This window comes from Calonectris borealis, chromosome 2, assembly GCF_964195595.1.
Source record: "Calonectris borealis chromosome 2, bCalBor7.hap1.2, whole genome shotgun sequence".
In the NCBI taxonomy this organism is placed as follows: Eukaryota; Metazoa; Chordata; class Aves; order Procellariiformes; family Procellariidae; genus Calonectris; species Calonectris borealis.
The window spans coordinates 134,681,336-134,707,831 of NC_134313.1; the positions used below are offsets into that span (position 1 = coordinate 134,681,336).

At 42.5% G+C, this 26,496-nt stretch overlaps 1 protein-coding gene across 1 annotated transcript; it reads left to right on the forward strand.

Moving 5' to 3' along the window:
• On the forward strand, positions 1 to 26,382 carry SPMIP4 (sperm microtubule inner protein 4). Its single transcript, XM_075140859.1, is given in 13 exon segments — positions 1 to 134; positions 6,918 to 7,033; positions 7,036 to 7,093; positions 8,969 to 9,059; positions 9,460 to 9,547; positions 10,782 to 10,815; positions 15,989 to 16,027; positions 17,137 to 17,312; positions 19,522 to 19,617; positions 23,393 to 23,484; positions 25,555 to 25,660; positions 25,822 to 26,341; positions 26,343 to 26,382. Coding segments are annotated over 13 exon segments (1,590 nt in total).
• The last annotated feature ends 114 nt before the right edge of the window (positions 26,383 to 26,496 follow it).

Sequence of the window (26,496 nt, forward strand, 5' to 3'; positions counted from 1 at the left end):
ATGATGCTGCTGCATGACCTGCCCCACTACTATAAAGAAATTGAGGGAACTGAAATCCTATCAAGAACCTTTGAGTCCAATGAGGTACTAACTCCCCTTCAAATTCCTTCTCGTTCAACTGTCTCACAAGACAGGTAAGAACAGAACTCATAAAGGTAAATGATTCCATTAAAAGTATTTGATATCCATTTGCTTTTACTGAAAGTATTTTCTAATGGTTATGTTTTTCTGGCAAGACACAATTTTTTCTTTTTGTTTTAATGAAACAAAACTTTTTCTACTTTGTGCAAGAACCTGTCAGTTCCCTGGGAAATATGTTGATTACACCTGAAAAGAGGACTGCTAAAATACATTATACTGTGGCTTTAGGGCTCAAAATCTCCTGAAATAACTCATAAAGAGTAAAAACAACATGTATATTGTATTTCTAATTTGCAAAAAATGAGCATATTTCACAAACCGATCATCAACATTTATCTTGTTATTCTTTGATCTACTCCTGTTTTGAACCATTCTTTTTTTCTAGATTACAGGTTGACCGAGAATTACTGAGATAAACTTTAAAATTAAAATTTAAAATTATAGGAAGACTGCATTTTGCTTTTGTAGTCATCAATGTGTAATCAGGAAGTTTCAGGAATCAATGCATTTTTACTATATTTTACAGGCCCAATTATACTGTTAGCTACGGGGCAGGATATGGCAGAAATCCTGCAGTTTTTAAAGTTCTGGAAAGCTGAACCTCTATGCTGCTCAGTAGTCATGACAAATTTTTTTTTGTATAAATTTCTATTTTTTACATACACAACAGATTCCACAGTTAGCCTCAAGTCCTCCAGTGTTCTTCCACGTGAGATTTTATCTCTTCTGTTAGTAAAATCAATTCTTAGTTTCCATCTTACTGACAGCCTTCTGGTTTACTACTACTGCTAACTTCTTCCACCATTTGTAATGTCTCATATCCAACATCTGAATTCCAGTCAGAGTATTTTGATATTATTGGATTATCACACTTGTCAAACTGTGTCTTGATGCTTCCCACTTACGTATCTTCCCTGAGGCAAATTTTTGTTGTATTCCTAGGATTACAGGAATTTGGGTGAATTTCCATCTGAACTGGTTTAACTATTGACAGACTTGAAAGTTTACTGAATTATAGGCCTGATCTAAATTTTAGTGAATGTACAGGAAAGATTCATATTGGCTACACAGGATACCCAGCAAAAGGAAAAATTAAGCTCAGAATGGCCTGCAATGTCAGGATTTGAACATACCAGCAAAGCACCTTTCAGATGATAACTATGTTAGACCCAACTCTGAAACACAAACAAGAAATAAGCATGGCCAGGTCGTAACATTTCTGTTCTCTATGAACAAGAAAATCTGTATTGTAATACAGGCAGTAAGCTACATTTTTCAGCTAACGTAAACTCATGAGCTCACCAATTTATACCTGAAAAGAAGGTGGCTGCATGTTTTACATCATCATACATGTTTTTAAAATGGTGCATTTTTTTCTAGTCACATAAGTACAAGCAAATAAATAAACAGAACACAGTTGTTCTCATCTTTTAAAATACTGCCTCTGTGAACTTTATTACATTACCATCTTGAACTCGAGTATTTGTTACCAATATTTGCACTGATAAACAGCACCTGTGAATAACCAGAGGCACATATGTGTGTTTGTATAATGCTAGGTTATACATATACAAAGAAGGTACCCTAAGGATTTTACCCTATGATCAAATAGTCAGATTCAGCGTTGATATATTAAGACAATGTATATAGTTATTTATATGTTTATTGGGGAAGAGTTAATTAAAAAAAAGTTCAGCCATTCCCAGCCCCCCAAAAATTCACTGAATTCCAAATCAGTATGTTGCTCAATGACTATGTCTACATTGGCAAGTATTGTGGACTACAGGAGATGTGCAGAGTGAAACAGTTGGTGCTGAGGATCTGCGGTCCAGAAAAAAATGCATTTCAGGTGCTCTTTACTTTGTATTATCTTTAGTGTGATACCAGGGACTGAGGGTCCATTTGTGGCTGTGGTGCCCTCCTGGTGCGTTCCTGGAGCACATCTTCCAGTTAATTTCATCCAGAAGGATGTACACCCAGTTCATGTACTCCAAGACCAAGGCACTGCAAAATAGAGACCATTGGGAGATTCATGTCAAAAGTGCACTCCTGATCCAAATTAAAATGCCAGTGCACCCTTTGTGAACTCATACAGAGGCAGGTCCTAATACTATCCCTCTAAGAACTCTTTCCACAGACCTTCTGGAAGCTGTTGACAACACACCCCTTCAGATGTGTTGGCTTCATCCACTGATCAAATCAGTTACTGGAGCCCTTCACAAGCTCACAATCTAAGACACTGTATTCATACACTCTGGTTTGAGCTCCCCACAACAAAACAAATCTGAAGGGAAAAATGTAACTTTTTAAAAACTAATGTTCTGATCCCAGAATGTTAGCTTTTTTTTTTTTTTGTTAGAACAAAAGAGCCAGAAAGCTGGAAGTTGGCTGTCAGAATTCAGAATAAATCTACAATTGTGGAAGTTAGAAATGGTAATAGTCTCTATGAAATCATTGACCGTATTGCTGAGACTTAAGGATTGTTCATGATACACTCTTTAAAACTTTGTTCACCCTCATTTGATATTCTCTGGGCAGAGACATTTTTTTCTGTGTCCTTGAGATCTTCAATATCACTGGGTCAGTATCAGCTATAAATGTTTCTTTGTGAGAAGGAAACTTGGAAACATTTTAAGCTTAACAAAGTCCTGTTTGGCCTGAATAGATGATCAGACTTTTGTGTGCAATGCTTCTCTTTTCTGCCTAAGATAAAGTGGTTGTTCTGCAACTTAGTAACGTATAGATAGCAGTCAACAGGCATGATTTATTAATGTTTCCAGTGAGAGTTGGCTTAATGAATACAAACACCACCGCCACGCAGGTGACTTGGCATCTGCCTGCCTACTTTCAGAAAGGAGAAACAGGGCTTTAGACAGAACTTAAGAAATAGATGCTTGAGTTCCTTCAGAAACTTAAAAACAGAAAAGCTTTCTGATAATCTACGGCACATCAGATTCTTATTTTGGTTCATCATACAATACAAACATATTGCTCTTTGCACCCTGGCAAAATGGATAAAGGGACAGCATCAGGCAGCAGCAGAGTGGTGCTGAACCACACTGAAGGAACTACATGATAGGAGAGCACTGCGCTGCCAAGAAACCAGAGAGAACAAAACATAACACAGCAGCACTGTCTGTGTCTTGTAGATCATGATCTCTCCCATAGATTTCCCTAAGATCTGTTTAGATATCTAGGACTCTGCCACAGTTTGAGTCTAAATGTACTCTGAGAATAAGTTTTTGTAGCCATTATTTTTTCTTCCTTAGAAGTCTATGCTCATAACGAAGGTCAGGATTGTAATGCTCATTGAAATACTCATAGCCACATAATAATCAGCCTATTTCCCCTCACGTTTTAGGAGATGTGGGCTCAGGGATGTTATTCTACCTTTGAATCAATGTAAGACAAAGTCAGAATTAGGGGAACCTTACTCCTGAAAAACACCGTAAGCCTGAATCTAGCTAGTACCTGCAGAGTGGCACTTTTTCCCAGCATAGCTAAATAAATAACACCCTCTCCCTCCATCTCCAAAGTAATGATCAACACCAGCAAAGATTAATAACATCTCTGCTTAAACAAGGATTTCTTCAGCTGATACACCTCGCTTCATCAGGAATCACACATCCAGAAACCTAGAGCAACACCATACTTCGGAGCGCAAGGCAGAGAAACCCATGGTAACTGGGAGCAAGTTGGAATATCCGCATGATTCACTACAGCCTGTGCTGTGATAGCAGTGCAGTGGCTATACCACAGTCAACAAGGCACTCCTACTGGTCTGCAGCCATGTCCAGCTGCTTCACTCATTGGTAAAGAAACACCCAATATCAGAAAAAGATGGTAGTACAGATGAGATCTAGCTAAAGCAAGAATCAGGGTCACTCAGCGATGGAAGGGCTGACAACGAACACAGACATGGCTGCTGGTTCCCAACCCATTCACCTAAACGTCACTCTCTCTGGTTTTGTATGAATGGAGACAGCACACCAGTAAAACGTCCCAAGGGTGACCATCCCCATCACATACCACAATAGTTCATTACTTCCTTGATAAAGTTTTCAGAAAATCCTGGATAGCTAAGTCAAATTTAAATCACTCACTTTGGCTCTTATAGAATCATAGAATCATAGAGTATCTTAAGTCAGAAGGGACCCATAAGGATCATCAAGTCCAACTCCCTGCTCCTCGCAGGACTTATCTCCTTAAAAAGAAGATGGTTGGCTGTGCGTATGTTCTCCTGACTGGAAAACTGCTGCCACCCAAAAGAAAAGAAAGCTTTAAATTTTCAGTGAGTTTGGTGTCCATCTTTACAACACTGTAATCCAAAACTATGTGAGGTGAACATGCATCTAAACACATTGAACTGCTTGATTTCAAACCATAGAATCATAGAATCGTTAAGGTTGGAAAAGATCTCTAAAATCATCAAGTCCAATCGTCAACCCAACACCACCATGCCCACTAAACCATGTCCCTAAGAACCTCATCTACACATCTTTTAAATACTTCCAGGGATGGGGACTCAACCACTTCCCTGGGCAGCCTGTTCCAAGGCCTGACCACTCTTTCAGTAAAGAAATTTCTCCTAATGACCAATCTAAACCTCCCTTGGCACAACTTGAGGCCATTTCCTCTCGTCCTATCGCTAGTTACTTGGCAGAAGAGACCAACACCCACCTCGCTACAACCTCCTTTCAGGTAGTTGTAGAGCGCGATGAGGTCTCCCCTCAGCCTCCTCTTCTCCAGACTAAACAACCCCAGTTCCCTCAGCCGCTCCTCAAAAGACTTCTGCTCCAGGCCTTTCACCAGCTTCGTTGCCCTTCTCTGGACACGCTCCAGCACCTCCATGTCCTTCTTGTAGTGAGAGGCCCAAAACTGAACACAGGATTCGAGGTGCGGCCTCACCAGTGCCGAGTACAGGGGCACGATCACCTCCCTGCTCCTGCTGGCCACACTATTTCTGATACAGGCCAGGATGCCATTGGCCTTCTTGGCCACCTGGGCACACTGCCGCCTCATGTTCAGCCGGCTGTCAACCAGCACCCCCAGGTCCTTTTCCTCTGGGCAGCTTTCCAGCCACTCTTCCCCAAGCCTGTAGCGTTGCACGGGGTTGTTGTGACCCAAGTGCAGGACCCAACACTTGGCCTTGTTGAACCTCATACAGTTGGCCTCGGCCCATCGATCCAGCCTGTCCAGGTCCCTCTGCAGAGCCTTCCTACCCTCCAGCAGATCAACACTCCCGCCCAGCTTGGTGTCGTCTGCAAACTTACTGAGGGAGCACTCGATCCCCTCATCCAGATCATTGATAAAGATATTGAACAAGACCGGCCCCAGTACTGAGCCCTGGGGAACACCGCTCATGACCGGCCGCCAACTGGATTTAACTCCGTTCACCACAACTCTCTGGGCTCGGCTGTCCAGCCAGTTTTTTACCCAGCGAAGAGTGTACCTGTCTAAGCCATGAGCCACCAGCTTCTCTAGGAGAATGCTGTGGGAGACAGTGTCAAAGGCCTTACTGAAGTCCAAGTAGACCACATCCACAGCCTTTCCCTCATCCACTAGGCGGGTCACCTGGTCATAGAAGGAGATCAGGTTGGTCAAGCAGGACCTGCCTCCCATGAACCTGTGCTGGCTGGGCCTGATCCCCTGGTTGTCCCAGACATGTCTTGTGAGCGCCCTCAAAACGAACCGCTCCATAATCTTCCCCGGCACCGAGGTCAGGCTGACCGGCCTGTAGTTCCCCGGATCCTCCTTCTGGCCCTTCTTGTAGATGGGCGTCACATTGGCGAGCCTCCAGTCATCCCGGACCTCCCCAGTTAACCAGGACCGCTGGTAAATGATGGAGAGTGGCTTAGCAAGCTCCTCTGCCAGCTCCCTCAGTACCCTCGGGTGGATCCCATCCAGCCCCATAGACTTGTGAGCGTCCAGGTGGCGTAGCACGTCGTTAACTTCTTCCTCTTGGATTATGGGGGGTTTATCCTGCTCGCTGTCCTTTTCTTCCAGCTCAGGGGGCTGAGTACCCTGAGGATAACTGCTCTGACTATTAAAGACTGAGGCAAAGAAGGCATTAAGTACCTCAGCCTTATCCTCGTCCTTGGTGGCAACGTTCCCTCCTGCATCCAATAAAGTATGGAGATTCTCCTTGGCTCTCTTTTTGTCATTAATATATTTGTAAAAACATTTTTTGTTGTCTCTTACGACAGTGGCCAAATGACACAGATGTATGGAAATGTACTGAATATTCTCAGCCACTAGCACATCCATGTGTGCCTGACACAGCTTGCATTCAGTGTGAATTACAGCTACCAAACAGTAACATTTCTCACCTCTCTAGAGATGGAGAGGGAAGGTTTTCAAAGGCACAAATAACAAATCTGAAATCAGTGGGAATTAGATGCTAAAGCTTCCATCTGTGCCATTGCATATATTTGCTGTCCATATGCCACTCACATAGTACTGAAGGGACTGTGCAGGTATCTACATGCTGGCAGCTGAGACTTGATTACGCTGCGAGATGCACGTATCTATCAGCTTCTTTCTTTCTTTCACTGATCAAAACATAATAGACTTGATTCAACTTTCATTAAACAATTGCCAATCACCGTTGTACTTACTTCTCCTAGTGAGAGTTCACCACCATAGTATTACCCAGAATAAGAGTGAGTAACTCAGAGCCAAGAAGATAAAGCCAAGCTGTCATTGTTTAAAAGATTTCAAGTAACCATCATTGTTGCTGCCATTAAATGACATACTGGGGTTTTTTTTTCTTTCAGATATAAAGAGTTCAGGGAATCCTTTTACTGCTGCAAGCTTCCCTGGGGAGCAGAAAGGGAGCATGGAAGAATTGCACTACCTGTATTGCCAGAAGACCACAGGGCAAAGGACAAGTCTTCTGTACATTTGTTAAAGGACATGAATTTTATGCTAGTGGTGTAGACCCTTGGCCAAGGTAGGCTAGACAAATACTTCTCACAGTAAAAATGTTTAGGTGACAGGTGTTTAGCAAGAATAGCAACAGACAGCTACCAGGTTAGACAGCAATGTAGATCAAGACATGCAAATATCTGCAGTCCAAAAATGGGCAATTTAAGCTTCTACCCTTTTCACATTGCCTTAAATATTAATGTGGGAATATACTGGTACCCACAAATCTCTGCAGTGTTTCTCTGAAACACTTAAAGTTCCAAATGACCATATTTATTTTTTGCTCATCATTTGATAATTATTTACTGTTGGCTGTTGTCCCAAACACCCTTCCTGACCTTAAAAACATCACTACTGGCCTAACTTACACTGATGCTCAGCATCCCCAAATCCCATAGGCATAAACATAAAAAGTTGGTGCTCAGCTTTTTCAGAAAGCTGTCGTAGAAGAAGCGATCTGTCTAGACAACAGCTGAGGGGAAGAGCTCTGGGATATGCTTACTGAGTCAGGGTTCCTTCTCCTAGCCTCTTACCACAACTAATTTCTTCTTTAGAATATATTGGGGTTGGTGCCACTTCCACTGAAACCAGTTCCAAAACTTCTTGTTCATCATGATGGCATTAGTCAAAACAAAAGGAAAAAAAAAAAGACTGGCTAGCTGATAAATAGATAGGCAAACAACGATGCCAAATCTCTGTTGTTGAGACACTCAGGTAGGTCTCACACCATTTCAAATCACCATTACTGACTTGCAGGAAAGCTTTGAAAGCAGAACATGCTTCTGCTTAGGGCTGACTTGGGGAAATTCACGGATAGCCTTCAGCCCTGCAGGCTTTCCTGGAGAACAGGAATGGAAGATGCAGACTAGGCATCTGCATGGCTGCCCAAGGGTTAAAACATGACTCAAAGACTGAAAAGATGCCCTCCTGTCCTTGCTCTGCTCTGCGTTACCATGAACTAGCCTCTTTGTAAAATGATCATAGAATCATAGAATATCTCGAGTTGTAAGGGACCCATAAGGATCGAGTCCAACTCCCTGCTCCTCGCAGGACTACCTAAAACTAAGCAATATGACCAAGAGCGTCTCCTTGAATTCTGACAGGCTTGGTGCCATGACCACTTCCCTGGGGAGCCTGTTCCAGTGACTGACCACTCTCTCAGTGAAGAACCTTTCCCTAATGTCCAACCTGAACTTCCCCTGATGCAGCTTCATACCATTTCCATGTGTCCTATTGCTGGTCACCAGAGAAAGGAGATCAGCACCTCCCCCTCCACTGCTCCCCTTGAGGAAGTTGTAGACTGCGATGAGGTCACCCCTCAGCCTTGTCTTCTCCAAGCTGAACACACGAAGTGACCTCAGCCGCTCCTCATAAGTCTTGTCCTTGAGACCTTTCCCCATCTTTGTTGCCCTCCTCTGGACACTAATAGTTTGATGTCCTTATATTGAGGTGCTCAAAACTGCACACAGTACTCGAGGTGGGGCCGCACCAGTGCTGTGTAGAGTGGGGCAATCACCTGCCTCAACTGGCTGGCTATGCTGTGCTTGATGCACCCCAGGACATGGTTGGCCCTTTTGGCTGCCAGGGCACACTGTTGACTCATATTCAACTTGCCATCAATCCAAACCCCCAGATCTCTTTCCATGGGGCTGCTCTCCAGCCTCTCGTCCCCCAATTTGTACATATAACCAGGATTACCCTGTCCCAGGTGGAGAATCCAGCACTTGCTCTTGTTAAATGATGCTGATGGGATCTCTATCCCAGGAGCATGATAAGATGCTGTGATCCCACAGTGACAGGATCGGTGCAAGAATGTAAAATCAGCTTGAAACAAGGATTTTCATTGCTCTTGTGTTTTTCTTTTCTGAATATGCAATCCCTTGGATTATTTGTTGTCCAGGCACACTAGTGTAGAGCCCCTGATCCATCCAAGTGAATTCCACTCTGAAGAGAAAAAGAGGTCCAGAAACAAGCCGCCTCTTTTCTGCAAGGTGGAAAATGCCTAGGTGGCATATAGTCTGTGTAGCTGTCTTTACATTCCTACCCTCAAATTGCAAGCAAACAAAGGTTTTGGCCAACTCAGGCATAGTACACAGGTAGGAGTCACAAGGTGACTCCTCATGAGAAGGTAGATGAGTCACAGCGACTACATGCCCCATCTCAGAAAACCAACTTAGCAGTCAGAAAGGGAGAAGAGGTTTGCAAGCTACTTTATAAACCCATTTTTATGACATCCATTTGTTGTCGGTCTTGGGCAACTCTCACAGTAAAGAGATACTGTAGAAGAGTTGTTCAGAGCGTAGCCAGACATCACAATCCTGATAGTGCTATTGCAGGGCCAAAATAGAGTAGCCTTTCCTCCACACTAAGTTTCTGTATTACACAAATTAGCTTCCAGGCAAGGAGCACAGCTACAGTATCCCCAACAGCACCACCTTCGCTGATCTCAGTGAAACCTACCAGAGATACAGGCTAGAAAGTAATTAGGAACGTACTCTAGTGCAAACAATTATAGAGGAGAAAGCTGAAGTGGGCAAGATGCAAATGAAGTATTTTCGTGGCTGTGCCTCTAATAGCACTGGCGCAAATTTCAGCGGGGGAAGTATGAGAAGCCTAAATAAATACGTTTATAATACAGTCTTCCACGAGGGCTGGAAGCCTAAGTCTGACCATAGATGTCCGCGTTGCTCAACTGACAGCGCCTGTGGCACAGAAGTACACATTACACTGGACAGTGCTAATGTGGGAAAGTGCTTAAAGAAGAAAGAGAAGACAATTCTGAACTCGTTCTTAGAGCCAGAGTATTATGAGCACATTCCCGTTGGACTGCGCTATAACCCGCAAGCTTTGGGAGCCCATTGAGCCAGCCATAAAAGTCAAACAAACCCCTTCTGATTCAAGCATCATTTTTCTCCCTTTCTTGCAGCCAACATCTCTTCTTCAGCCATGCAATTAGGGCCACCCATTCCTTTTAGCAACAGTCACTTGATTAGACCCTTTGGGTCAAGCTCAGCTTTAGCAAGGCCAGGTCAAAACTATAAGGCTATTTCTAATACCAGGAACATCTTACTGCTTATGGCTGATTTTTCCAACTGCGTTTCCTTCATTTTGGCACTCCTATTTGCTCTCTCTTCTGCTGTACTTTTTTTTTTAACCTGATGTCCCATATAACAACTGATTTGTTTTCCACTGTTTAAACTCAAAGACAAGTATGGTGGTGTCTTCTCATCAGATTCTTTTCAGTGAAAAGGACCATGCAGTTTTTCTGGATTCTGGGAGCCCTTTGGCTAAAAGTGATCCCCATAACGTAGTAATAACTTAACTCCTCACAGGACCAAAGGATGGAACCTGCACCTATTCAAGGCATTCCCACAGCTCCTACGGAGTGTTGGGCGTGCGTGGTGAGGGGCTGTAAGGGTCAGGCCTTCAGAGAGGGAAATGCTCAGTGTTCTCAGGAACTTTGGATTCAGGCATGGGTGCTCAGCACCTCTCAAAATCCAGCCCTGCAGGACTTAGATTTTGAAACTGAGGATAGATTTCCACACTAGCAGCATCTACAAGTTTTGATATTAAGGCTTATCTGAGAAATCAAGACAAAAACATATAAATTGATTTGGATTTTTACAAGCAAATAGAGCATAAGCTGTCTACATTTATGCTTTCTCTTTGCAAGGCCTTTGAAGAGGCCTGAGCAATACTGTGATGTCACCCAGGTGAAAAAAGTGATATGTGTATGAATGATGAACTGTGTAAGTTTAAACTGTGCGTTAACCAGATTGTCAATTTAGTGAATGTAACAGCAAACTGAATATTCATTCCACTCTGGTGATATTATGCACATATGATATGAAGTGCAGATCTGATATGAAATCTGAAGGGCCGTGTTCTGTAAAAAGGGATTAGCTAGTAACTAAGGAGAGCAAACACAGTTGGGATGGAAATTCAGAATACGGCATTGTGCCCCTTCAGTTTAGTATCTCTTCAACAAGGGTCTTTGAGTTTACTTTACAGGTTGTCCATATTTATCAACTTGTGATACTTAACTTCTACTAGTTAGAATCCAGATTAAACTGAAGTAACCATGACACCATGTGTATTTCAGTCCATTTTTCTGGTGTATATATATAGAGAGATGTATTTTTGGAGGAGGCTTAGCAAAGATTATTTTTCTCACTGCTGCTGTTCAAGAGATATCAGATTGAGTGAATTTGGATGCTGCTGGAGTTCTGCAATCCAACATTTTGCCACTTGATGGCAACAGCAAAACGCTTAAATTTGATCAAACTACGGAGATTTTAGATTAAAGTAATTTAAAGTGTAAATGTAAATTCTTAAAAAGTAGAAAATTAACAAGTTACACCTCTCATATTAGCACTGATAACTAGAGCATATTAGAAACCTGAGAATAATTCTGCGACGATTTCTCAGTTATCTTTATAGGGCTGTGAGTCACATTGTTTGACCCCCCACTCTCCCTTTAACCTCCCTGACGTGAGGTACCTGCTCCCCATTTTGTGTAAACTCAGACACCCTAGAAAAGCAGGAGAGCTAACTGTAAACACGTCACAGAAGTTACACCAGGAAACCTGCAACCCTGCTCTTTGTAATCCCCTGCTTTTTGCAGGCTTCTCTCTTTATTACCTCATTACAGCATGCAGCACAAGCAGAAGTGAATGTGGTTACCTACAAGAGTGTACATGCCAAAAGTCCTTTTTACTGGGACAGCTTATGACCTTTGACCAGCAATGCACATTAGAGGCATTCTGCAGAATTTGATTACAAGCTACAAGGAAGTAGCAAGTTCCCCTGCAAGTTTCTTCCTGTAAGTTTCCTAAGCACTAAGTGACAAGAACTGCCCCGTGCACTTTTGTAAGATAATGGAGAATTTTTAAATTGTTTTAAAACCAACATCCATGCAAAGTGGGCACTTTCATGTTGCACATAGATATACTTTCTCCATTATTTTGCACTCACATCTTAACATGAAACATGCTGGATCTCTAAAAATATCTATGGTCTATGCTTTATCCTAGTTTGAGCGTTTTCTTTTCCCATAAGGTTGTATTTTCTCAGTCTTTGAAAGACTTTTAAATTGAAGGAAAGAATATATCCTTTAAAACAAAAAGTGAAACACACCAAAAAAAAAAATCTTCCATGTTCATAGTCCAAGGTCTTTCAGAGCAAGTACTCTTCCTGCTGCCAGGGACTATTAAGCGGTGACAGCCACATGGAACCTTTCCTGAAAAATACCCTCCGAGCGGTGCTCTGCAGGCCTACCTGGGAGCTATTAACACTCAGTTTATTTACCTTACAGCCTGTGAGGGCTCCTTTGAGCCATTACTGTCTTTCATGGGAAATTAATTACCAGGCATTTACAATAACTCTGTACACTTTCATGGGAGAACTATGCCTTTGCCTTAGGTATGCACACTATGTATCCTTGTGCAGTTTTGCACTAGAATGAATCACTGGGTTTGTGCAGGTGTGCTTTTGTAAGTGCATTAGCAGTGGGCGACACACATATGCCCTCCCAGTCAAATGTACTGGAGAAAAGTAGTTGCCTCCTCACATCTAAAAGTGTAATGAGTCCTCAAGTTCACATCAAACAAGACTGCAAAATCCTGAAAGGCCTTGAAAAATATCCTTCAGCCATTGCCAAGAACCCTAGTTATGCACACACACTCTACATCAGGCTACAGAGTTTGCAGCTGTCGTTCCAAAGACAAATCACACCAATGAGGTTTTCGGTGGGTTCAGTGACAGCACAGAATGAATGAAAATTGGCTTTTTTCCATGTGGGTTTTAATCTGCTTTCACTGTTTATCATGCCACACAGCACCTCCATTCCTCTGGCTGTCCCCCAGCTCCCTGACCTCTGGTGGTTCCCTGACCTGCAGCTCCCTGACCAAGCAGGTTTTAAGGTTAGGCAAGATAAGTGATTGCCTCCCTTTGAAAGAATAAAGGGCTGCAGAGAAAGCCAATTAACACATGTGAAACGTTTTATTCTCCAGTCATAACTTCCTTCCTCTTAAAATTGGCAAGTGATACATCTTATTCTCTTAATAATTTACTGAGTATGTGGGAAATTAACAGGAAAGAGCAGCAAAAAGTTCTCTGGCCTGATCTAGAAAAGAAGCTGAAGGTCATGAGGCTCCCCACACTGCATCACTCTCAGGTCAACACCACACCCGAGAGAAGAAACAGCTCTTCAGAGTTCCTACCATGTGTCGGAGAGTAGAAAAATGGTGGGAAGTGATAGATCCTCATGAAGGTCACACAGGTTCCAATGTGTTTTTCATTACCGTTACTGAACAAGCATGTGCCTGCACCCAGTGCTCAGCACTACCTCAGGAGGGGAGCCGCAGAACTACTGCAGGCAAAGCCAGTGTTTCTATAAGGATACTCTCTCTTTTGTCAAACTTGGTTTATGCTTATTTTATCAAAAAGTGTTTGATGAGTGCCCACAGTGCACTCATTGCTAGGGAAATGGGATGGTGTCCATCTAGATCACTCCCTGGATTTGTTCCGGGGCTTTCCAAACTGGGAGCATAGTCCTGCTGAGTCTGACTTCTTTTCAAGAGACTGATAGACTCCATATCCTCTGTGGACTGAACATAAAGGGGAAGATAACATAATACTTAGCAACTGTTTCTTGTCTGATACTGGCAGACTCCAGCAAAAGTCTACTGCAACTCCAGTGAAAGCATCTCGGTGCCAAATTTGGAAAAGCTGCTATTCCTTTCTTCCTTTCCAGCCAGAACTCTACATTTCTATACTGTCATCCATTCTGGGTGGCTTCAGGCTTGATTACCCAGTTTGAGTTTTAAAAATATAACGAACACTCTAAACAACTGTCCACCTTTGACAATTCAAAGCTTTGCTGGCTGTTACAACCTAAGCTCACAAAGCTTCTCTAAATCATGGTATAGTCACGGAAATGCATGTTCATGCTTATTTTATTGCTGCCTTAAGTTTAGATGTTATAACAAAAAGTGCTCTACAAAGCTACTTAAGTACTTCTGCCCTACCAGAGCACAAAGCAGACTGACTGTCCTTATTTTTGCATATTTGTATCAGAAATATGTCCAATGAATGCAATGAAGAATGTAACAATTCACATCATAGCACAATGTGAATGGAAATGGAAATGAAAATACTTCTTAGTGTTTATTTACAATTTACATTGTGTTACAATTGTAATATTGTCTACAGCACTAATAGACATATAGCACCAGTTCTAACTGTAGAAATGGAAAATCAATTAGAAGTATCTGTGGAATACACTTTTAAAGATTGCTGTTCTGTAAGTATGGCTATTTCTGTAAAAGTTTTCTGTTTTCAAGACAGACACAAAGTTGGAATCAGAGTCCCAGGTCGTTATAGATGCAACAATATACAAATGGTTGTCAGAATCCAACACTTTGATTAAGTTCTGTTATCTTTGTAGCATCGCAGATTAAAAGTAGATCTTTTGTTCAGCTCAGTTGAGGCATGAGTTATGCTGTCACGGAAACTTGTGAGATATCACACCTCGTGTTGGTTGCACTGAGTCCCATGGCATCACAGCACAGATTTCACAATGAAATGCATGACTTCTGCATGTTGTATCAGAATGTGTGAACAAAATTGATCTGGCACTTGAAGTTTGTCTTCAAAACACCCATGCCAGTATGGAAAGAAATAAGCACAGGACTGTATTTAAATTCTTTGAGCAAGGGGGCATATTTCCTCTTTGCAACTGTGGAACACCTATTTTTACTGAGACTAATTCAATGATGGAGTGGCCAAGTGGCAGCTCTTGAGTCACAGGTGACTTGAACAGAGCTTGGGTACAGCTCCCATGCCACAGCTATGTCATTAACCAGGCTACTGAGTCATCCCCAGCTGTGGGAGGAGGGGAGTTCCCACAGGAACTGCTAAGGCTGAAATGGTGGAGTCCCCACGGGGCCCATTAACATCCCTGATGGCTCTGTCCTCAAACTGAGCAAGGGGAGGAGCCCTGAGAAGTTATCACCATCTCCTGCTTGGGAATGAATCCGGGACATCCTTCTCCTCACTGAGAAAAACGAGGGGGCAATATGAAGATTTTGGTATATGGCTTGTAGAATCAAGAAACTTTGTGTAACCACTGTACAAACAATAAAGCTTAAAAAAAGACTACTAGCAGTCAATCTCTCCTACCCATATACAGTAAAGACCCTTTCAAGCAAGACCTGGTAATTAAGCCTTCTTCATGAAATAAATACATGAGATTTTGGAGTTCCAGGTGAACCACTTAGATCAGTCCAGTAATATTGTCTTTCAGGCATTTTTTTTAATTATTTTTTTAATTATATCACAAAGAACCATTAAGCAAATTAATTAATTTTTTAATCTCAGACATTTTTCTGACTTGATACAATTGCCAAGAGATTCTTAGCTAGGCTCAGTGATGAAATTCTTGCCCTTTAAAGTTAGTGTTTTCTTTTGATTGCTTTTTAAAAATTTATTTGAAGCATAAAATAAGTCTCTATGGTAACATACAAATAATTTATCAGCATGGAATGAATAAGTATTTTCTCTGCAAGTAGAAACAGGACATGTTTTCTGTTTTGCATTACTGATAAAAGGATTTATTTTTAGTAATAGCACATACCATTGTTAATTAATATAGAGCTTATTACACAAAAGTGTAACAGGATAGATTTTTCCCTCACTCTTTTTCTGCACATTACTTGCTCCCAGTGCCTTTTCAGTCTTTGGCACCTGGCAACACAAAACATTCCTTGTGGAATGAGGAGTATCAGTAAGAATATTGTCTGCACTGCTTACACATTGATTTGTCCCTAATATATACCGATTGCACTGATTCAGATAAAATATGGGAGGTGCAAATGAACGTGGGTCACTTCAGGTAACTTATTTTTCTTCCCTAATATAGCCTTCGTAAACCACCAGTTTGGCTAAGTAAGTACATTTCATCTATATTATATCTTATCTTTCCTTAATGAAATAAAAAGGCAAGTTGTTCCTCTTACAGACATAACTGCACAGCGCAGGTTCCTTGGCAATAAGCAGCACAACACTACTAGGCAAAAAACTCCCTCTCAAATGACGCACATAATGATAGGTTTAGCAGGTTAGCGGTTTTTGCCTAGCACACCCACTCTCCTAACAAATACTGATCTTGCTGACTTGCCTATAGGCTAATTGGATTTTCTCAGCTGTGTGGTTCATGGCCTCTTTACCCAACGTGAATTAAAGTGTTTGGGAGCATCTACCAAGCACAGCTAAGGGATCTAACATATGCATAAGGCAGATTTATGAGAGAGAAGCCTCAGAAAAGCCCAGCTTGGTAAGACATCTAGTTACGTCATGATGCACAGCCTTAGCAATGAAATGAATTTGGCTCCTGTATGAAGTTGTGACTTTGCTTTATACAGCAATTGGGGAAAGGTGTTTGCTCTCAGTAAGCTGTTGTATGCAGTTGTGGTAAAGTTTAGAATCATCCAAACAGGGTGCTAGCCTCTCTTACTGGAATAAACCACTGCTTTCATTTTGCTCAGAAGATTTCACGATTCCCCTGATTTTAATAAGTTTTTTAATTATTCTATCATGAAAACCTGAAAGCTGAAAAGAAGAGCCACAGGAACGTGGGCACTCCATGAAATCCCAGTTCTCAGTACCCCATAAAACTCTCCAGTTTGGCTTTATCCTCCTTCTTCCCAGAAATAAACGTCGTCTTAGAGGCAAATTTTGATTTCACAAGCATAAACTCAGTTACTATTAATTGGAGCTGTGCATGAATCAGAAGTCCACATTTTCCTTCCCTTAAGCCACACAAAAATAGATGTGAATTGGTATGATTGATTATGTACAAAAGCTGCAAGGGAATCATCATTGTGAATTCTTTGCAGGGTACAAGCAAGAGGGGATTAAAGAACTAAGATACTGCCTTTCTGATTCTCACATCTCTCCCAGTTCTTGCTAAGTCTTATATTTAATGCTAAAACTCTGTGAAATGCAAAATAAGGAAATTTTCTTTCTTTCTAGCCTTCTTCCTGCCAATTCAAACCAACCCAAGACCACTGTGCCATTTCCCACCTCTCATCCCTACCAGACACACATCTCTAGGTATGCCATGTTCCCAAATTTCAGATCATCTGAGGATCGAGACACTGGGATTGATACAAGCAGTCATCAGCCTTTCCATCCCAATATCACTACCAAGGCTTTTGTTGTGGCTGTTCTGAGGAAGACCAGAGGTAAGACCACACTCTGTTGGTTTACCATTCATTCTTGAAACGTCCTTAGAAACACTACTGAAGTCATGACTCTCTTCTACTGAAGCTTAACAGAGCCGGAATCTGAATATATCAGTAGTCAAGCTAAGCATCTTGGCTTAAATTAGAGCTCTATGTGCTGCTAGTTGCACTCTCCATGGAGAATACCTCAGCAGTGAGAATGATGAATAAACGTGACTCATGTGAACACCTTGTAGCCTCAGAAGCCAACAGAGCTATTAACATAGCTGCTAATCCCCACAAACGCAAGATGGATCATTTAGTGTATCTGATATCTTCTGTCAGACAAATAATTCTTCACAGTCCAATAGAGTGGAAGAGAAAGGAAAAAAAATGCATCAGTGGGATCAAAAACTAGCAATTTGGGGGCCAAAGACATGCCTGCCATACCTTTGCTGAGGACAAGAGAGGTACCCCTGTATCACTGCACAGATGGTAGAACAAGGTCCAGGGAGAAAAAGCAACTCTTCTTATTCCTTACAAAGACTGAGATGAAGCCCTAGACATTCATTATTTACAGAACACCATGTAAGCCACCACGAGTTGTTTGTTTTTAACCCCAGCAGCATTTTAACCTGAGAGTGTTTTACATAATATATTGGAGGAAAAGGACATGAAATGTTTGTTCTTATTCTGCTTTTCCCTGGAGGCATTCTACTACATTGGGATTTTGACAGGTACTTCATTTTGGAAGATTTTAAAGATGACCTGCATGAACTGATGAGGAGTCCTTGGCAGCTGCTGACCACACAGGGTTATGGGGAATTTGGGACAGGAGAAAGCCAGCACCTCTGTGTGCCATGGCAGTGCTTGCCAGGAAGGGTTTGGCAATAACTGTGTGAAACAGAAAAAGTGTACGCTGGCATGGATAAGCAGCTTTTCAGCAGAGTAAAAGCTGATAATGTTAAGTAGGAGGTCAATTTGCACTAATGAGCTGCCATTCACAGTCATCGGCACAGTGCTGTACAGTTATGTATATAATTTGGTACATGAGATATTTTTAGTGGAGTATTTGTCCATCCAAACCCAGATTTTTTCTACAGAATATGTAATGCTTGGAGTAGTAATTTTTAGTCAGTTTTCATTGATCATTGGTCAATTTAAGAAACACTCATCATGTGTGGAGATGGGCTTACAAAGCCTATTTTTGCACAACAGGAGGATCATCGGAGGCCAAGACCTATTTCCAGCAAAGCTTAGCAGGTTCAGAATTACTAACTAAGGGGGCAGCTACCACTGGCACATAAAAAATACTTTAACTTCATTTGCTGTTCTCTCCATATGATTTGACTTCCTCTGAGATCAGGACACTCCAGTTCTCAATGACTGAAGGAGAAATCTCTGGTTAAGTACAGACAACCCAGACCACACTCAGGTGACTTTTACCACTGGAAGGTTGTATTTAATACTTTGTGCCTTTTCTATAGCTCACTTTTACAAAACTCAGAGTAGCTATTATGTAGTCAAAGCTGACAGCATCATTATAAGGTAAATAGGGAAACTGAGGCAGAAAGACTGGAGAGAAAAAGCAGCGATAGAACCAGGGTTTGAAATTAAGCTCTTCCAAGCATGCACTGCAGTTTCATTTTTGTAAGACATCTAGTAGCACTCAGTTATTCCTCTGATGGTGACATTATGAGTACAGAGCCAGCTTTACAATTCATCAAGCTTTATTGTTTGTTGTTGCTGTTTTAAAAAATCATGCACAGAAAATGCAATAAGAATCTTCCCTGCTGGTGTGTGAATCAACCCAGAACTCCTGCAATTGGCCATGGGCAGACGGCCTTCTGTAGAGGCAGCTGTATCTGGTATAAGATCCAACCCTCAGCTGCTTGTCACCACCTCTCTACCTGAGACAACTAGCCTTGCAGATCTGGTGGTGCAGATAATCACACTGAGTGCTTCCAAAAAGACAGCTGGGTTAACTTATGCTGATTAAATAGGTGATCTGATCTAACCCTGCTGATTTTGTACCAAAAGGGTGAAGATGAGTTCTGTCTGCAGATCCATGAGGTCACTCTCCCAAAGTAGAAGAGACATTAGCAGAAGCTCACAGCTGTCTTTATAGTGAGCATATAGTATAGCATATGTCTACAGCTTAAAATGCAGATTCATCTGTCATTCTGATCAATGGTGTTCCATTAGAACATGTTAAATATTTCCCCTATAGGTAATCCATATAGGCATGAAGTTACCAGTAATCCCTCTGACACCCAGAAGGCAGCTGTGCACTGGCTGGGACAGCACACATACTTCCAAGTATGTAGTTAGCACAGAATAATCAAATCATAGAATCATTAAGGTTGCAAAAGACCTCTAAGATCATCAAGTCCAACCATCAACCCAACACCACCATGCCCACTACACCATGTCCCTAAGCACCTCATCTACACGTCTTTTAAATACTTCCAGGGATGGTGACTCCACCACTTCCCTGGGCAGCCTGTTCCAAGGCCTGACCACTCTTTCAATAAAGAAATTTCTCCTAATGTCCAGTCTAAACCTCCCTTGGCGCAACTTGAGGCCATTTCCTCTTGTCCTATCGCTAGTTACTTGGCAGAAGAGACCAACACCCACCTCGCTACAACCTCCTTTCAGGTAGTTGTAGAGCACGATAAGATCTCCCCTCAGCCTCCTCTTCTCCAGACTAAACAACCCCAGTTCCCTCAGCCGCTCCTCATAAGACTTGTGCTCCAGGCCCTTCACCAGCTTCGTTGCCCTTCTCTGGACACGCTCCAGCACCTCCATGTCCTTCTTGTAGTGAGAGGCCCAAAACTGAACACAGTATTCGAGGTGCAGCCTCACCAGTGCCGAGTACAGGGGCACGATCACCTCCCTGCTCCTGCTGGCCACACTATTTCTGATACAGGCCAGGATGCCATTGGCCTTCTTGGCCACCTGGGCACACTGCCGCCTCATGTTCAGCCGGCTGTCAACCAGCACCCCCAGGTCCTTTTCCTCCGGGCAGCTTTCCAGCCACTCCTCCCCAAGCCTGTAGCGTTGCCTGGGGTTGTTGTGACCAAAGTGCAGGACCCGGCACTTGGCTTTGTTGAACCTCATACAGCTGGCCTCGGCCCATCGATCCAGCCTGTCCAGGTCCCTCTGCAGAGCCTTCCTACCCTCCAGCAGATCAACACTCCCACCCAACTTGGTGTCATCTGCAAACTGAGGGAGGACTCGATCCCTTCATCCAGATCATTGATAAAGATATTCAACAGGACTGGCCCCAACATTCAGCCCTGGGGAACACCGCTCGTGACCGGCCGCCAACCGGATTTAACTCCATTCACCACAACTCTCTGGGCTTGGCCGTCCAGCCAGTTTTTTACCCAGCGAAGAGTGTACCTGTCTAGGCCGTGAGCCGCCAGGTTCTCTAGGAGAATGCCGTGGGAGACAGTGTCAAAGGCTTTACTGAAGTCCAAGTAGACCACATCCACAGCCTTTCCCTCATCCACTAGGTGGGTCACCTGGTCATAGAAGGAGATCAGGTTGGTCAAGCAGGACCTGCCTCCCATGAACCCGTGCTGGCTGGGCCTGATCCCCTAGTTGTCCCGGACATGGCTTGTGAGCTCCCTCAAGACAAACCGCTCCATGATCTTCCCCAGCACCGAGGTCAGGCTGACCGGCCTGTAGTTCCCCGGATCCTCCTTCTGGCCCTTCTTGTAGATGCACATCACATTGGCAAGCCTCCAGTCATCCCGGACCTCCCCAGTTAACCAGGACTGCTGGTAAATGATGGAGAGCAGCTCGGCAAGCTCCTCCGCCAGCTCCCTTAGTACCCTCGGGTGGATCCCATCCAGCCCCATAGACTTGTGAGCATCCAGGTGGCGTAGCAGGTCGTTAACTTCTTCCTCTTGGATTCTGGGGGGTTTATCCTGCTCGCTGTCCTTTTCTTCCAGCTCAGGGGGCTGAGTACCCTGAGGATAACTGGTCTGACTATTAAAGACTGAGGCAAAGAAGGCATTAAGTACCTCAGCCTTATCCTCGTCCTTGGTGGCAACGTTCCCTCCTGCATCCAATAAAGGATGGGGATTCTCCTTGGCTCTCCTTTTGTCATTAATATACTTGTAAAAGCATTTTTGTTTCTCACGACAGTGGCCAGGTTGAGTTCTACCTGGGCTTTTGCCTTTCTAATTTCCACTCTGCACAACCTAACGAGATCCCTGTACTCTTCTTGAGTTGCCTGCCCCTTCTTCCAAAGGTGATAAACTCTCCTTTTTCTCCTGAGTCCCAGCCAGAGCTCCCCATTCAGCCAGGCCGGTCGTCTTCTCCACCCGTTCTTCTTATGGCACACGGGGACAGCCCACTCCTGCGCCTTTAAGACTTCCTTCTTGAAGAACGTCCAGCCTTCCTGGACCCCTTTGCCCTTCAGGACTGTCTCCCAAGGGACTTTTTCGACCAGTGTCCTGAGCAGGCCAAAGTCCGCCCTCCGGAAGTCCATGGTAGTGGTTTTGCTGGGCCCCCCTCCTTACTTCACCAAGTATTGAGAATTCTATCATTTCATGGTCGCTAAGTCCAAGCCGGCCTCCGACCACCACATCTCCCACCAGTCCTTGTCTGTTTGTGAACAGTTCAGACAGAAAAGAGCAAAATACCTTCTTTTTTTTTTAATTAAACTTTTCTGCATCTTTTTCATGGGAGGCATTTTTACACAGAGAGCTCCTGTACTGTTCCAAACACTTGCAGACCATGAATTAGGCATCACACATACAAAGAGTGAAAAGCTTTCCAGACAGTTTTCAGCCACCTTAGCAATATATAAACAAGATCAGAAACTAGCAGGCTGTCCTGTGACTGAAGTCCTTTAAGTACTAACTAGCTCTCATAGGACCTAGCCAAGTAGCTCTGGAGATAACAACAACAACAAGAAGAAACAATAATAGCTGCTGACCATACATTTGGGAGAGGGGAAGGGAGGGCTTCATTCAGAAGCCCAAATTACGCTCTGCCACCCTTCAAAGAAATGGGTTTGGGCAGCAGTAGATCTTTGCTCCTCCTTACCTCTCCACAAGTCCTGCCAACATACTGACAGGCTGGTGTCTCTGTTTCCATGTCTTCAGGAAAACAGACATCCTCTTTGTGGATGGTCTTTGACTCCAACCTTGCCTTCCCCAGTGTAATGATGGAGACAGGGCTCGTCCATAAAACAGAAGAGTGAATTTGTTCATGAATGATCACATTTCTACTATTCTTCAGCTAGTTCTCTTCCCAAAGGGATGTAGCCTGAAGTTTGATGACAGATAAAATTGATTAATAGTGTAGGAAAAAATAGTGGTGAACAAAGAAAGATACAGCCTTTGTAGACACACAGTCTTACGGATGCGGCAAGGGAAACAATAAGCGGCAGTCCATTTTAAGGCAGTCTATAATTGCGACTACAAAAGAAAGCTTATATAGCATGTAATGTTCTGCCTAGGAATGGCTACCATGGAGAACTTGATTCCAAGTTATTTGAATTGAGTTCAGCTGAAATATGTACCTGTTGAATCTTCCACTCGCGTAGCAATACTGAAAACATTTTTCCACCACATTTTTACTTTTATTAGCACTTACTAAACAGAACAGATAATTGGGGGAGGGGAGGGCTATGCGATGTGTTATTTCAAACCTTTAAAATAGTCTTCTCCATCCAGCACACACATTTGATTTATACCTTACCTATTTCTTCTTATCCTTCAGTTTCCTAAGTTTGCTGAGGAAAAAGGTCAAATATACTATCCAAATCCACCAAAAGATAGTGGTCCCCAACTCTGCTTTTGAAGAGCTAGAACATAACCTCTCTCCAAGAAAGGGCTCTGGGGATCACAACATAGTCGGGACTTCACAGGTAAGCATTTTTTGTTAAATTAATTTACGTGGGATAGCAATGAGAGACCACAAAGTGTTAGCCCCTAAATTTCTCAATGAAATTAATTTTTGTAATTTAGTAACAAAGGCCACAAAAACTGTAAATTATCTGAGGTTTTTCAGGGGGACTGTGCATTAATTCTGATTTTCCTAACCAATAAAAGTGTGTGACAATAAAATATATCTCCATTAAGGAAGAGGTCCTATGAATCCCCTTATCCTGGATAACTATTACATGAAAGCAGCTGGCAGATTAACTGGAGAACTAGGTGAAGACACGAAACTAGTAAGTACTGCATTTACTAAGAATCTTATGCTTCCACCACAAGTTATACTGGCAAGAGTATTGCCAGATTCAGCTAGGAGAATTAAGCTTTACCTTTGATAATACTTAAGCGCAGGGCAAGGCTCACTCTAAAACAGAGGCAAAAGTTCAGTATACTAAATCAGTCCTGACACAGCCGGTTAACAGAACTTCTGTAATGGATTAATGAGTTGTTCAGGGTTTGCAGGGGGGAAAGTTATTGTGATTATCTGCTTATTTTTTATCTTACCATTTAAAGTTGCCACCAACCCATGACAGCAATTCAAACGACCTTTTGCCTTGAGTAGTATGAGTAACAGTCTCCATAAAACGAATTGGCAGCTCTCATGTGAATGGTGCAGCACTGCAGAGATGGAAACATATTGGGTGGATGTTCAGCTGGTGTTAATCAGGACAACCCCACTGAACTCATCAACTTACTGTCTTTATTGTACACTGTGTATTTGATAAGTGACCTATTACCATTACAGACTATTGCCTCCTTACCAACTATACCAGTTTAAGTTTGGCAGAGTTTCTTTGATTCATCCTCCTCCATTTATGTGAGTGATTTGCCTTTCTTCCTTAAGGGTGCATCAGTAACATTATCTGATTCTATTTTAATGAAAAGATTTACTCTAAAGAATTATAAAATTATACTGTAAAACATGTTTATTGTCTTCAACAATTTTTATATTCTGTATGGCCTGTATAAAAATGTAAAGATGCTATTTGTATTAAATGCTACTCATGCAAACAAAGCATAACATGGTATGTAAGCACAGCAAATCAAGTTGAGCTGCTTTTTGCTAATGCATCATTACCTGTAATGGCTTAAGCCATTCAGTGACGCCTGCACCTTGTCATGCAGAGTACACTCGCCTAATTTATTCTGACTGACTAAGCAATTCTGGTAAAACAGAAGGAATGGATTCCTGCTCACCATTCCACAGCACTGCTGGCTTTACAGCACTTCCAGGTTCAAACTACACAGACATAGAAGAAGCAGGGCAACTAAGTAAGATGCTGTCATTTTCTTATAGTCCAAAAATGGCCCTGGACATAAAGTCCCCAAATTGCCCTGCTTTTTTTCTAATGGATTAAAAAAAAAAAATCCAAGTAAGGAAATCCCTTTTGAAATGGCATTTACAAATTTCTGATAATTGAATCCCTGTATCTGAAATGGAAAAGCTGTCTAACTTTTTCTCCAGTGTGATGAAGAAACAAATGTTTCATTTTATGATGATGATGAACACTTTAAAGAACACCTTCAACAGCTTGTCTCTGGAAATGAAAATCCAAACTAACAGCTTACGTTAATTCAAAACTGAGCAGTTTTATTGCTCTCTGGCTTCCAAAGTGTGGTTGGCAGAGGCCTACCCTGGGCCATGCTGATTTATCTGAGCAACATTATTCCACTTAATGCATACATATGTTAAATATCAAACACTCAGATTCTTCAGCACAGTAACTGCTGAAGACCATCCTTTGGCTATAGGACTCAAATATACTTTATGTTCGAACAGTTCCTATACAACGCAGCTTTGACTCTGCACCAGTATCTGAAACTTCAACAGTACAAATGATTAACACAGGATAACAGTATTCAAGCAGTGGGTCAAACTGTGCTTGAGAAAACTAAAAAGCCACATGCCAGTGAGAATCCTCAATCCCACTTGCAACAGTTCCTGAAAGAAGTCAAAAACACACTAATGCAAGTCACCATTTATACTATCATATTGTTTATGAGACCACAAATGGGAAGGCAGGTGCTTACAGAAGAAAGGAGAAGAGAGCACAAGACATCTATATCCATTTATATCTTATGCATTGGGGTAGAGCACAATATTTTCTTTTCCTAAGCATAAAGACTGACTCTAAGCTCCCTATGTGGCAGGATAATAACGAATGTCTGGGCTGCTTCCCTTTGTCTGGGAGACCCCTAACTGAGCCACTTCACTAGTCTCAGACAATGGTCTGCAAAAATAAGCAGTCCCTGCTAAAATAAGAGACTTAGACGACAGTGTAAATCCTGTTACTTCCTCCATATAGAAAGAAAAATTTCTGCCTAGTTTCTCACAAGCAAGACCTCTTGAAGGGTGCACTGCATGTTTACCTCAAGGTCAACGTCCCCATGAATCAAAATTCTGCAAAAACAGTACTCCTCCAGCATTCAGATGCCTCTGCCTTTATTCAGGCTTCCCACTGTTGTAGCCAGATACTCAGGCACAATGTTGAGTAAAATAAAAACAGTGGCCAGTCTAGGTCAGCGGCGTAAAGTGACAGAAAGCACAGACCAGAAATGGGATGTGAGCCAAGAGCAGGCCACTCTGTCTCAGACATGCTACCAGAAAGTTCATTATCTGGATACAAGGCCACCAATAAACAAACTTCAGAAAATCACTGACACATTGCAAACAGAAGCATTGTACGGGGGGCAGCTTTCAGGAAGGCCTGAACTTGAATCCCTTCCAAGATCTGCATGTTCCCTTTCCTACGAAGACTTCAAGCCCAGACATTTGGATCAACATATAATATGGGAAAACCCAGTTAGTCTAAGTAAGCCAGGCTTACCACTGGATGTAAAGAGTGAGGAAAGTAGAATTTTGTTGCACAAGCTTTGGCATCAAAAGGCATGTCAGCCTCCATGGAGACCAGAGGATGGACCGAGAGAGAGAGCACTGCCTGAATGGATCCCTAGCTGTGAGGATCCTCGGCACACGACAGCACTGCTGGAGCTGCAGCATTCCTTCTCTAAGACAGCAGCACAAAAACATTTTCATGATTCCGTAAGAGGAGAGACAAAAGACCTCAGAGATAACATTACTGAGGGAGAGAGACAAATTCTATGGTTTCAATGCTTTTTATTTCTTTAACTGACACATTCCTTGGTCCTTTAAAAATAGAGTAATAAATAAAAAGTACTTCAATGCAAACTGCCTGTCCTTTCCTGAGAACCACAATAAATTCAAACAGTAAAGAGAAGAGCAGCTA